Genomic DNA, 13,619 nt, shown 5'->3' with positions numbered 1-13,619 from the left:
ATCAGTGCTCGAGGCATTTCCATTTCAGTAAGATTCCTCAATGCACACCCATTTTCAAGATAACCAAATTTAGATGAATGACCTACAAAACATGCTAAATTCGGGGGTGAGCATTCTTCAGTTTTATGGAATTTCAAAGAATCCCCAATGGTAGATAGCCTAACTCTTGTCCTTGAGCTATATTATTCACAGAGGTGAGCATACTAGCACGAGAAATTGAAACACACATTCAACTAATGAACAATAATTCACACATTAATTTCTTAATTACTTACTTTACGCCGCAAAGTGCAATTTATGAATTGCAGCCGTTGAGCTTTTAAGATGCATACACTTCAAATAAATTTCTAGGAGGAGGCCAGCTTCGAGATATTATTTCCCAAAGTATGGGGACCAAATACAAGGGCATTCCAGTTACTTTTGTGGTTCAATGCATAAAAGAAGGTTTTGTTAAAAAAGTAAGCGGAACAACAGCGTATTTTTATGGCGAGTTTGATGGCACATATCTCTAAACTGGTGTCATTGTGTAAATTCATTCCAAATAATACACCTTGCAAACTCATCGGCTATAATTCATATATTGCAATATGTGAAATAATGTAATTAGGAAGCTAATTATTAAATATTATTTTAATTACCTTAAAATGTGTTTCAATTTACTTTGCAAATAATGTCCACGTCTGTGAATAATCAAGGTCAAGGACTAGAATTAGATTATCTGTAACAGGCAATCCTTAAAAATTACGTAAAACTTAAATATGATAACCCTGCATAAGAAGTGGAACACCAATCTGTTTCATCATATTTTAAGGAAGCAGGTAATGCTTCAAAACTGGTGCTGGTCAGAGGACTTCTATTACAAAGTCAGAACTTCAGCACTACCCGACCATAAATTCACAAGACTGCTTTTAGAGCTGTTTAATTTCATCTATTGTGATAGAACTTTCTTATGATGCAATACAAGTGGCGTGCAGAGGGGCAAGCATGTAATGCAACCTCATTACACACCACAGTGCACAGGACATGAGTTAAAATTTTGTTAATTTTCCTGCAAGTCACGCTTGTTTAGGAAGTCCTCTTTCCCAAAATCCAATTTAAAAGTATATAAGATTTCTATGCCTTTCTATGTGAATGTTCTGTGTTTTGAAGCTACTGCCAATTTCTTTTTTTGCCTTGCATGTTATGCATTTTCTGGAAAAATTTTTTCTTGTACTGTTCAGATTGTTTAAAAGGATAGCGAATAAAAACTATGCTGCCAAGATTTTTAGCTTTATATGACAGCTGGGGCACTGAGAGCGGTAAATGCAGTGCTGTTTTGGGGAAAAAATGTGTGGAAAATATGTAATTTAGTTATTTTCTCATAAACTACCGCACCTACCAGATGGCGTGAAACACAGGTTGTGATAACCCTACTGGATACTATTGTGCTTGCTCTTTTCCCATCAACATTGCCAGCCGTCACCCGCTCGCTCACATCTCACCCATACGAAGTGGCACAGACGATGGCGAATGACATCCCATGCACAGTTATTTTGTGCAGTAACATTGTGGTGTACGGTAATTCAGGACACATGAAATGGATGCGTGAACAAGCTAGCAACGTATACTCCATCTAGATCCAGCACCCATGCACGTAGGCTCAGAAGATTTCATACCCGCGTTAATAAGCCCAAGAAAGACATCTCTGGATGATGTTGGCTTGTTTTACAAGAACATCGTCAATAAAAGCCTGCGCGAGTGACAAACACTTCACCATGGCACGCCATCAACTGACAGCTCCATTGACACCCGCTGATGGGGTCAGTAGGCTATATATCTCACTGGACACCGTGGCCTACGGTGTGTGAGATCTAGCTCTATTTTGTCATACAGCACTTCTTTTTACCAACATGATTAGTTTGTACAACTATTTCACACATAAAGAAAACTTCTTTCTTTTCTTTCCTTTTTTTTTATGCCGCTACGATAAGCAAACACGCAAACCAAAGAAAACTCCTCACTGAGGCAGTTGGTGCATGCTGCCTGCTTGTGAAATGTCCTTGATTGCAGCTTTCTATCTCACCAGCGGATACGCTTTCTTTGCAGATAAGGTGTAATTTCGACATAACCTTATTTTATTAGTTGCTATTTTGCGTTAGAAACAAAGTGCAGCTGATTTTGATGCCACTGTAGCAGTGACAGAAGCAAATGCCTTGGCCGGGGTGATTGGACTTGCCAGGAGCAGGCACACCGACGGTGCTCACTATGTGATAGGGAAGTTACACGCGAGTGTGCTAGGTTTGGCTCCAGCCACCCGATTGCTACCACCATTGTACAACGCTATCCAGGCAGTTTGTAATTTGTTTGCCATCCAATCCGATGCCACATTCTGTCAGAATTTGTTGGACATTGCTGGTGTGCTGTTGCTGCTACAAAGGATCGGACGCCAGGTCATACTGTGTGTCGGAGTCACAATCACCACTTGTGCCATCACTTTCGTTAGCACTTTGCATACTTATTTATGCACTCACAATTGCGAGCAACTAGAAGACTTCAGCATGAACCTTCCTTTTAGAGCACAGCTCTTAGGTGCCCGATCCTGCAGAAAGCGTCGGTGTGCCTCGGCGGTGTGCCTTGGCATTGCACCTCGGTGTAACCGAGCGAGTGATCAAAGCGAAAGATGAAAGCGAACACAGAGCACAGCGGGGGATGAAAGATGTGAGGAGGAAAGTGGCAAGGAGGATGCAGTGGAACCATGATGTGGAAAGCGGAGAGGAGGGTGCAGCAGAACCATGAAGCGGAAAGCAGAGGAGGGTACGGCGAAAGCATGAGAACATGAGAAAAAAAGCGTAGTGCGGCGACAATGGGTACGAGACGGCTCTACAGTAGTGAGCGTCATCTGGGAGGTCTGTCGGCGGCGGCTGCTGTGAATCGCGCCTATGCGACACCCACACACTGGCTCTCGCAATCTCCAGGTTAGCTGCCCTTCTCTCCATTTGCAACTTGCTGGACAAGACAGATTGTCCATGCCAGGTAATATATCGCGAAATGAAAACACGTATAGAGCTGCGCTGAAATTCTGCATTAGGGAGTATAGTAATCATAAATGAATTTTTTCCTGCCTGTGTTGCGTGTCTCAACCTTACCATGTACAGCCGACTGACTCTATAACAGTACCACAAGAGTGTTGACTGGCCAACCAGCCAGTGCCTTCTAACGGCACGAAACTACAAGATCAACAAGAGTAGCGCATGCACACCAAGTTCATTCGAAGCGCAAGTTTCGTCTGCTAGGCTCTTCCTACCAGCCTGGCACAGCCCCTGGCACAATTAATTGGGTGCAAGCTTCCTGGCCTATTGGAGATAGCAGAAGCACATGCCCTTGGCTTGCATCATTATTTTCTTTTTTAGCACGTGCTGCTGTAGTGCGCATGCACAGGAAAATAATAATTAAAATGTGCAAAGCTGCAATGCAACTATGTCATAGGGGCAAGAAAGAGTAGCGCAAGAGAGGATTATCAAATTTTCAATCTAGTTTCAAACGTGCCACAAGCCTCTACTGAGTTAAGCGCACCAGGGGCAGTGGGATGAGCCTAGCAGACGAAACTTGTGCTTCAAGTGAACTTTTTGCACGTGAGCTACTCTTCCTGATCTCGTCGCTTCGCGCTGTTGGAATACGCTGACCAGCCAGCCAGTCGACGCTCACGTGGTACTGTTAAAGAATCAGCTGACTGCACTTTCTCTCTTCTGTTAGTTTTTATGCTCCCATATTTCCCAGTATGGGGTAGCAAGCTGAATAATTCCATCTGGTTATTTTCCCTGCCTTTCCCTTTATTCCTTTGTATCTCTCTCTCTATGTACTCATAAAGCCCACTTCAAGGCATGTAAGCATGAGCCAAGCTATGCCAAGCGCTGGCTGCCCGCATCTGTTTACTGCAGCCATGGGTAGGCGTGACGTCACGCCTGCCAGTGTGCAGCCTTGCACAGCGTATCTTGCAGCTGGCATGCACTCATAATCCCATGAAAATGCAGCCATCTGTTAAAAATTTGTGATATATAGTGGAACGTATGAGTTCTTCTTCAAAATGAATCAAATCCAACAAAACAGAATTTCAGAAAAACAAAAAAATTTGTTATCAGACTGAAATGCAATGCAATAAAAGCAATTATATATGTTTTACATGTCAGCCAGAGAAACGTTGCAGCGAGAAGTACTAGTGAAAAATTATGCCGTACATTTGACCAATATTAACAGGTGAAGTTTTTTTTTTTTTGTACATACTGCAGACTTATTAGGCTATTGCAAGAGTAGGTGTGAAGAGCAGAACAATGACAAAAAATAGAGGCAATGTTAACAATAGAGACCAAATGAAGATGGTAAATACCTATCATAAGTTTAAAGAAAGGGAACGAATAGGAACAGGCAATGAATTCCAGTATTCAATTACACGGGGAAAGAAACTGTATGTAAAAGAACACTAAAGGCAAATACTAAGGCGAAGTGGACTGTTTAAATACCATTCCAGAAAGCTTGCAGTGACTGTGTCATGCTAAGAAAGAACTTAGTTTACGAGAAAATTGCATCTGAAGGTACCGAATAACTTTTTTGAAATTAAAATCTCCCACCCCCTCACCGGGGGAGTGGTGACGTTGCATATGCCATCAGCGCCCTTTGCTGCCGTAGGTGAGTAAAACGGCGTCCGATAAACGGCAGCACTGAGCCAAGACAGAGCGGTAGATTCACCACTGCAGCTGCTTTTTGGCAAGTGGCATAGACCATTTGGGCACCCTAAGGCATAACTGCGAAGTTGAATTTTCTGCTACTTGCAGTTTGTGTGAGTTTCGCGAGCCAGCAAAATGAGCACTGCACTACACTATAACGAAACTACTGAAATGCGATACCGTGGGTGGTGCAGAGTCGAGCGGAAAATGAAGCCTTTCGACCGCTCGCATTGTTATCAAGGGTAAATTCAATGAGTTCCTTTTTTCTCAAAATGAAATAGAGTTAAACCTGCCTATAACGCACCTCCATACAATAAATTCCTCAATATTCTGAAGTTTTTCTATTCGCCGCTGTCACTCCATAGAAGCACATGTATATGTGACCTCTATGTAAAAATATCATGAGAAGCCAACAAACACTGACACCAAGGACAACATAGGGGAAATTACTTGTGCTTAATAAATGAAATAAAGAAACGATAAATTAATGGAAATGAAAGTGGATGAAAAAAACAACTTGCCGCAGATGGGAACCGAACCCACAACCTTCGCATTTCGCGTGCGATGCTGCGATGCAATGCGAAGGTTGTGGGTTCGGTTCCCACCTGCGGCAAGTTGTTTTTTCATCCACTATAATTTCCATTAATTTATCGTTTCTTTATTTCATTTATTAAGCACAAGTAATTTCCCCTATGTTGTCCTTGGTGTCAGTGTTTGTTGGCTTCTCATGATATGACTAATAAAATCGGGTCCCTCAGTTAACCCCCTTTCTTCTCGTTCATTACATAACGAGGGTCTCGAATCCGGCTACACTGATGCCTTCAGGTAGCATATGTGGGTTACATTGATGCCTTCAGGTAGCATATGTGGGTTTATTGACTAGTTGCCTTCACCCAAAAAAATCACGTTCTCGTGACGCCTGCGGCAAAAAGGACGTTCTACGTCCGCCGCCAAGGTCTGTGAGTGGTGGCGCTGGCTAACACTCCCAGGGTTCTACTAGGACACATAAATACCCAAGAAAGTGGATGGGGAAACAGCGCCGTGGTAGCTCAATTGGTAGAGCATCGCACGCGAAATGTGAAGGTTGTGGGTTCGGTTCCCACCTGCGGCAAGTTGTTTTTTCATCCACTTTAATTTCCATTAATTTACCGTTTCTTTATTTCATTTATTAAGCACAAGTAATTTCCCCTATGTTGTCCTTGGTGTCAGTGTTTGTTGGCTTCTTATGATATAACTAATAAAAATCGGGCCCCTCGGTTAACCCCCTTTCTTCTCGTTCATTACATAACGAGGGTCTCGAATCTGGCTACATTGATGCCTTCAGCTAGCATATGTGGGTTTATTGCCCAGTTGCCTTCACCCAAAAAGATCGCGTTCTCGTGACGCCTGCGGCAAAGAGGACGTTCCACGTCTGCCGCCAAGGTCTGTGAGTGGTGGTACTGGCTAACACTCCCAGGGTTCTACTAGGACACATAAATACCCAAGAAAGTGGATGGGGAAACAGCGCCGCAGTAGCTCAATTGGTAGAGCATCGCACGCGAAATGCAAAGGTTGTGGGTTCGGTTCCCACCTGCGCAAGTTGTTGTTTTTTCATCCACTTCAATTTCCATTAATTTATCTTTCTTTTACTTCATTTATTAAGCACAAGTAATTTCCCCTATGTTGTCCTTGGTGTCAGTGTTTGTTGGCTTCTCATGATATGACTAATAAAATCGGGCCCCTCAGTTAACCCCTTTCTTCTTGTTCTCTATGTAAAAAGTGGCGGCGGGAGAGACCCTGGAAATAACGAATTCCCTTCGCCAACCACCTAGTGGATTTTGCCCCCAATTTTTTTATTTTAGCGCGAGTAGCAGCCACATGCATCTCCTGTAGTTGCCCCACCGACGATAAAGTGCAAAGCGGTCTCATCGTGCTTGGTGTGCACGTAGTAACCCCGACAACAGTGAGGCTTCCGCAAAGTGCCGCTGGTACAACACGCGATAATATTGATGCCTTAGAGATTCTCAAGCATTAATCTATCACTTTAGCTTGACTTAATATTTGCCTATTGTGTCCCTTTAAATGTGTCCGTTCGGAAAATATAAGGCACAATGTTTAGGTGATGGCGACTTCTAGTACCAGATGGTTTAGCAGAAGTTAGGTAATTATCTGATGCGGACTCTTTTGATGATTTGACTCATTTTTATTTGAAACACTCAATTTGATGAGGTTCCGGTTAGAAAACATTGTTGAGAACGACTTTTAGAACAGTCTGATGTTATTTTAGTTAAAAAAGCTATTAGAACCCTGTCATGAACACCCAGAATAATATTTGGAGAGAGCAAATTCATCTGCTTGCTAGCATAGGGAGCCTCATTTGTAATGACCTACAGGATATCTTTCTTGAACAGCACTGAAGGCTGTAATAAAATCAGGAACATAACTTGTAAAGAGACCGCCATGCTCCTCAATCACATGATATGGTAAGTGCTCTCCTATAGGGCAACTGAATTTGACTCATTTTGATCCATACACCAGCAGAATCTGGATCATTTTCAATTTGAAACAGCTGGCGTTATTTGACCTAATTCATTCTGATAGCTATTTTAGAGGAAAACTGATTATATGTGCTTGTGATTTGAGCATAGCTGACCTAGTTTTGGTTTCTGGATCTGGCTCATTTCGAAAAAAAAAAAAAGAAAAAGAACTCAAGTGTGTGTATGTGTGTGAAATTTGTACTTTATAGGAACAATTGTGTCTTCTGAGTGCAATTCTGATGCATTCTTAATTTCTTCATATATTTGTTCTGGAACCCTTTACACAAATTGCTACCCGCTTACCGAATGCCTTTTTAATAATCTGGTTCTAACTATATAAACTGCAGCATGGGCCCTAAGGTAATTGATTTTAAGATAATTAACTGAACACTTAATTTATTAATCATTCACTGTCATTCACTGCGCAAGTGGTGCTCAACTTTTCAAGTAATCCTGCTGAAGTGGCAGAACTGTGCTACTGGTCACAGGCACATTCTTTAAAAACCTGTGCAAAAAAAGGGGGGGAAGGCAGTGTATAACCTAGCCATGACAGTACTAAATGAATGCTAAAGACAAGCATACAATGAATTGCAACTCTTGCATTACCCCTCCGGAAACATCTCAATGTTTCATCATCAGCCTGGTTACGCCCACTGCAGGGCAAAGGCCTCTCCCATACTTCTCCAACTACCCCGGTCATGTACTAATTGTGGCCATGTCGTCCCTGCAAACTTCTTAATCTCATCCGCCCACCTAACTTTCTGCCGCCCCCTGCTACGCTTCCCTTCCCTTGGAATCCAGTCCGTAACCCTTAATGACCATCGGTTATGTTCCCTCCTCATTACATGTCCTGCCCATGCCCATTTCTTTTTCTTGATTTCAACTAAGATGTCATTAACTCGCGTTTGTTCCCTCACCCAATCTGCTCTTTTCTTATCCCTTAACGTTACACCCATCATTCTTCTTTCCATAGCTCGTTGCGTCGTCCTCAATTTAAGTAGAACCGTTTTCGTAAGCCTCCAGGTTTCTGCCCCGTAGGTGAGTACTGGTAAGACACAGCTATTATACACTTTTCTCTTGAGGGATAATGGCAACCTGCTGTTCATGATCTGAGAATGCCTGCCAAACGCACCCCAGCCCATTCTTATTCTTCTGGTTATTTCCGTCTCATTATCCGGATCCGCCGTCACTACCTGCCCTAAGTAGATGTATTCCCTTACCACTTCCAGTGCCTCGCTACCTATTGTAAATTGCTGTTCTTTTCCGAGACTGTTAAACATTACTTTAGTTTTCTGCAGATTAATTTTTAGACCCACTCTTCTGCTTTGCCTCTCCAGGTCAGTGAGCATGCATTGCAATTGGTCAGTTCAGTTTCAGTTCAGTTTATTGTCCTTAAAGACCCCCAGAGGGGGTATTATATAAGGGGTGGGTTTAACATAAGTTCCACATTTGGTCCACTTCATAAGTTATATTCAACGTGATCAATCACACGCTGTAGGAATGAAGACAGGCAAGTGATGCTAACAATGCCAGCAGGACGGCCGTTCCAGTCTTTAGCTGCTCGAGGAATGAATGAGGCGGAAAAATGAGTGGTTCGGGCACGCGGCCATGCGACTTGCTGCGGATGACTGGTGCGGTGAGAGATGCGTGCCGCAGGAACGATGTATGGTGCATGATGAAGGGTACTGAAAAAGAACTTGTGATAGAGCTCAAAACAAGCAATGCGTCGGAGATTTGATAGTAATGTTAGTCCGGATTGTGTTTTAAGGGCAGAAATACTGACATCATATGAATATTGTGAGTGAATGAACCTAGTAGCGCGGTTCTGAACAGATTCAAGGTCCCCTGAGTTACTAAGCAAGGCAATATCATCAGCGAATCGCAAGTTACTAAGGTATTCTCCATTAACTTTTATCCCCAATTCTTCCCAATCCAGGTCTCTGAATACCTCCTGTAAACACGCTGTGAATAGGATTGGAGAGATCGTATCTCCCTGCCTGACGCCTTTCTTTATTGGGATTTTGTTGCTTTCTTTATGGAGGACTATGGTGGCTGTGGAGCCGCTATAGATATATTTCAGTATTTTTACATACGGCTCGTCTACACCCTGATTCCGTAATGCCTCCATGACTGCTGAGGTTTCGACAGAATCAAACGCTTTCTCGTAATCAATGAAAGCTATATATAAGGGTTGGATATTCCGCACATTTCTCTATCACCTGATTGATAGTGTGAATATGGTCTATTGTTGAGTAGCCTTTACGGAATCCTGCCTGGTCCTTTGCTTGACAGAAGTCTAAGGTGTTCCTGATTCTATTTGCGATTACCTTAGTAAATAGTTTGTAGGCAACTGACAGTAAGCTGATCGGTCTATAATTTTTTTTCAAGTCTTTGGCGTCCCCTTTCTTATGAATTAGGATTATGTTAGCGTTTTTCCAAGATTCCGGTACGTTCTGGTCATGAGGCATTGCGTATACAGGGTGGACAGTTTCTCTAGAACAATCTGCCCACCATCCTTTAACAAATCTGCTGTTACCTGATCCTCCCCAGCTGCCTTCCCCCTTTGCATAGCTCCCAAGGCTTTCTTTACTTCTTCCGGCGTTACCTGTGGGATTTCGAATTCCTCTGGACTATTCTCTGTTCCATTGTTGTCGTGGGTGCCACTGGTACTGTATAAATCTCTATAGAACTCCTCAGCCACTTGAACTATCTCATCCATATTAGTAATGATATTGCCGGCTTTGCCGGCTTTGTCTCTTAACGCATACATCTGATTCTTGCCAATTCCTAGTTTCTTCTTCACTGCTTTCAGGCTTCCTCCGTTCCTGAGAGCATGTTCAATTCTATCCATATTATACTTCCTTATGTCAGCTGTCTTACGCTTGTTGATTAACTTCGAAAGTTCTGCCAGTTCTATTCTAGCTGTAGGGTTAGAGGCTTTCATAAATTGGTGTTTCTTGATCAGATCTTTAGTCTCCTGCGATAGCTTACTGGTATCCTGTCTAATGAAGTTACCACCGACTTCAATTGCACACTCCTTAATGATGCCCAGAAGATTGTCGTTCATTGCTTCAACACTAAGGTCTTTTTCCTGAGTTAAAGCCGAATACCTGTTCTGTAGCTTGATCAGGAATTCCTCTATTTTCCCTCTTACCGCTAACTCATTGATCGACTTCTTATGTACCAGTTTCTTCCGTTCCCTCCTCAGGTCTAGGCTAATTCGAGTTCTTACCATCCTATGGTCACTTCAGCGCACCTTGCTAAGCACGTCCACATCTTGTATGATGCCAGGGTTAGCGCAGAGTATGAGGTCTATTTCATTTCTAGCCTCGCCGTTCGGGCTCCTCCACGTCCACTTTCGGCTATCCCGCTTGCAGAAGAAGGTATTCATTATCCACATATTATTCTGTTCTGCAAATTCTACTAATAATTCTCCCCTGCTATTCCTAGTGCCTATGCCATATTCCCCCACTGCCTTGTCTCCAGCCTGCTTCTTGCCTACCTTGGCATTGAAGTCGCCCATAAGTATAGTGTATTTCGTTTTCACTCTACCCATCGCCGATTCCACGTCTTCATAGGAGCTTTCGACTTCCTGGTCATCATGACTAGATGTAGCGGCGTAGACCTGTACAACCTTCATTTTGTACCTCTTAGTAAGTTTCACAACAAGCCCTGCCCCCCTCTCGTTAATGCTATAGAATTCCTGTATGTTACCAGCTATATTCTTATTAATCAGGAATCCGACTCCTAGTTCTCGTCTCTCCGCTAAGCCCCGGTAGCACAGGATGTGTCCGCTTTTTAGCACTGTATATGCTTCTTTTGGCCTCCTAACTTCACTGAGCCCTATTATATCCCAATTACTGCCCTCTAATTCCTCCAATAGCACTGCTAGACTCGCCTCACTAGATAACGTTCTAGCGTTAAGCGTTGCCAGGTTCATATTCCAATGGCGGTCTGTCCGGACCTCCTATCTCAATGTTTGTTACATGCTAAACAGTTGCCTTATGTAGGAAGTGTACAACGTGCCAGCCATCTCCGAGGTGATGCTCTGTCATGCGCTTATGCATGCTTCAAGCCAGAGGTCCCTGCAGAGAGGGCCCCGCACTCCCAGATGAAAGCACGGACAGAAATATGTCAAGATAATAACTACTAAGATTTTTGTAGAAAAACCCAATAAATCATGTAAAATGTTGTTTCTTTCCCACTGAAATACAGAGGAATAACCTTCATTATCAACTGTTTAACACAAGTTACTGATTAACGAAAACAACACCAGTTGTTTCGTGGGAACTTGCATCGTATCTTCAGAGTGGTGGTGCCACTTTCTGTACAGCAGTATTTGCACCATTTTCTCGCTTACATATTTGAAGCTACGTTATCAGTAACAGTGATGCTCTGGTCCTCCTGGATGAGCAATCTTCAGCTTCAGCTTGACTTGACATTTGCCTTTAATGTACCTTCTAAAGGGGATAAGTTGCCATCTACCCGAGAGTTGCAACAAGCCCACAAACAGAAAGCTTCGCAGTTGTAGCTTCCAGCTGTACTCTCAGGTGGATGACCATTCTTTCTTCTTAAGAAATTTTCTCCAACATGTGAATTTCCACAGAACTGGCTTGCCTGCATCATCGCCCCTGATGAATGGTTTTAGTTATCGGGTGCTAGTACTGGAGGCAGTGCGGTGCAGGGCACCTTTTCAGGTTTCACGTGCCACCTTGAGCACGGCCAAAAGCAAGACGGAAACTAAACAGCTCATAAAAACAAGCTTTAGACTCGTAAAAAAGGAGTGGGCACTGACACAGGTGCACACAAGGATGCATACACTGGCTCCACACTTCTTCACTGTTTCTTTGGATCACAATCATGAATAGAAAGCTTTTGAATACCCATCACAACATATCCACATTTGCTTTTCAACAAAAGTCATGTTAAGACAGTCTGTAATGATTGTGCAAATTGCACCTGTGAGCCCAGGCCCACACTCCCCTCAATAGGGATGGTAATCTCTTTTGCCTACAGCAAAATAACCGACAGCGAGGTCATGTCGTAATGGACACTGCACTCCGCAGCTTTTCTGCAATCCAGAGACATAGTTAGGCTTGTGCAAATAGTAACTATGAAAACCAACAGAATGTGTGGCATAAACTAAAAGATGCAGTGTCATTCAAACTGGCCACTACTGATCATATTTTGTAAGATCTGCAGCTTTTGTATTTTTATGGTTATTTGTATTCTCTTTTACGTTCTTTATGTAAGCATCCCTTGTATCTTGAATTACCATTGCTGCATTCTTCTGTAATATTTTTTAAACCTATGTACCTACTACTCTCTTCTCTAATGCCCATGGGGCTTGAGGATATTGCAGTAAATAAATAAATAAATAAATAAATAAGCTTGAATGACAATGAAACTGAATCTGATGTGGACTGAATGGATGCAGAGTGAATAGTTTCTAAGCACGATGCAGGCGTATGGGGTACCTTTAAAATTATGCTACTTGGCTCTCGTTCAGCAATGCACCATTTTACAGGAGGGTAACACCTATTAGTTCCAAATCCATTGATCAATCATTGCTTTATTACAAGAATGAGAGATTGTTTAATGACTGAGGCTGAATGTTAGCTTGTAGTGTGTCTATGATGATCTGCCTTTCACCTTGAAATTGAAGACAGAGCCAAATAATATGCTCAGCCACATGGGCTGTTTTGCAAATTGAAAAACATACCCCAATCGAGTAAGTTATAAAAGTGTGGTGCTTAGCCGGTAAAAAAAATTGGTGAGGGTAATAGGTTTTCTTTAGGCTGACTTGCTAGGAGTGACTATCCAATGTTCACCTCGGCTTCAGTTGTGATGAGAGAATGCCCAAGAACTGTTCGACGACGTCGGGGCTGCCCGCGATGCTGCCACGCAGGACGCGGTGTGCAAAGCTGGGGAACCCGCAGAGTTGTGCAAGACGGTGCCGCGCCCTCAAGAGCTCATCCAACAGCTCGCTCTGGTGCTTATCCGGATAAAGGTAGGCCCGATATGCAGCCTCTCGGACCTGGAATCACAGATGCAACAGTTTGGGGAGAACACCTGTTTTGTTGAAAAGACACTAAACAGGCACATTATGTTAGTCTTGATTGGCAGGCTAAACTTCTGGAACACTTGAAATGTTAATCTTACCATGCGCATAGTCTCGGGAAGCCAGAAAAGACAAAAAGACAGAAGATGAGCTTCTCATTTCTATGCTAGTTCCTTGCGCCATACTGAGATTTGTAGACCATCTGCTCTACAAATCTCAAACAAGGATTTCGTTACAATCTCACGCAGCCTAAGACTCAGCCTAGTGAGTTTTGATCACTTTTTCTCAACGACAACAGCCCAATCATGCGATAACACTTTCGAATCTATGATGGCATACTAA

General features: G+C 42.9%; 1 protein-coding gene across 1 annotated transcript in view; it reads right to left on the bottom strand.

Annotated features, from left to right (window-relative positions):
- LOC126540324 (mitochondrial intermediate peptidase) overlaps positions 1–13,619 on the bottom strand; it is a 65,105-nt gene that overhangs the window by 30,456 nt on the left and 21,030 nt on the right. The window contains exon 7 of the mRNA XM_050187117.2: positions 13,048–13,253. Within this exon, the coding sequence (XP_050043074.1) occupies positions 13,048–13,253 (206 nt within the window). The remainder of the gene's footprint in view (positions 1–13,047; positions 13,254–13,619) is intronic.

The sequence above is a fragment of the Dermacentor andersoni genome, chromosome 2 (genome assembly GCF_023375885.2).
Source record: "Dermacentor andersoni chromosome 2, qqDerAnde1_hic_scaffold, whole genome shotgun sequence".
In the NCBI taxonomy this organism is placed as follows: Eukaryota; Metazoa; Arthropoda; class Arachnida; order Ixodida; family Ixodidae; genus Dermacentor; species Dermacentor andersoni.
Note: the sequence above shows the minus strand (reverse complement) of the source record. Positions and strands in the feature narration are given on the sequence as shown.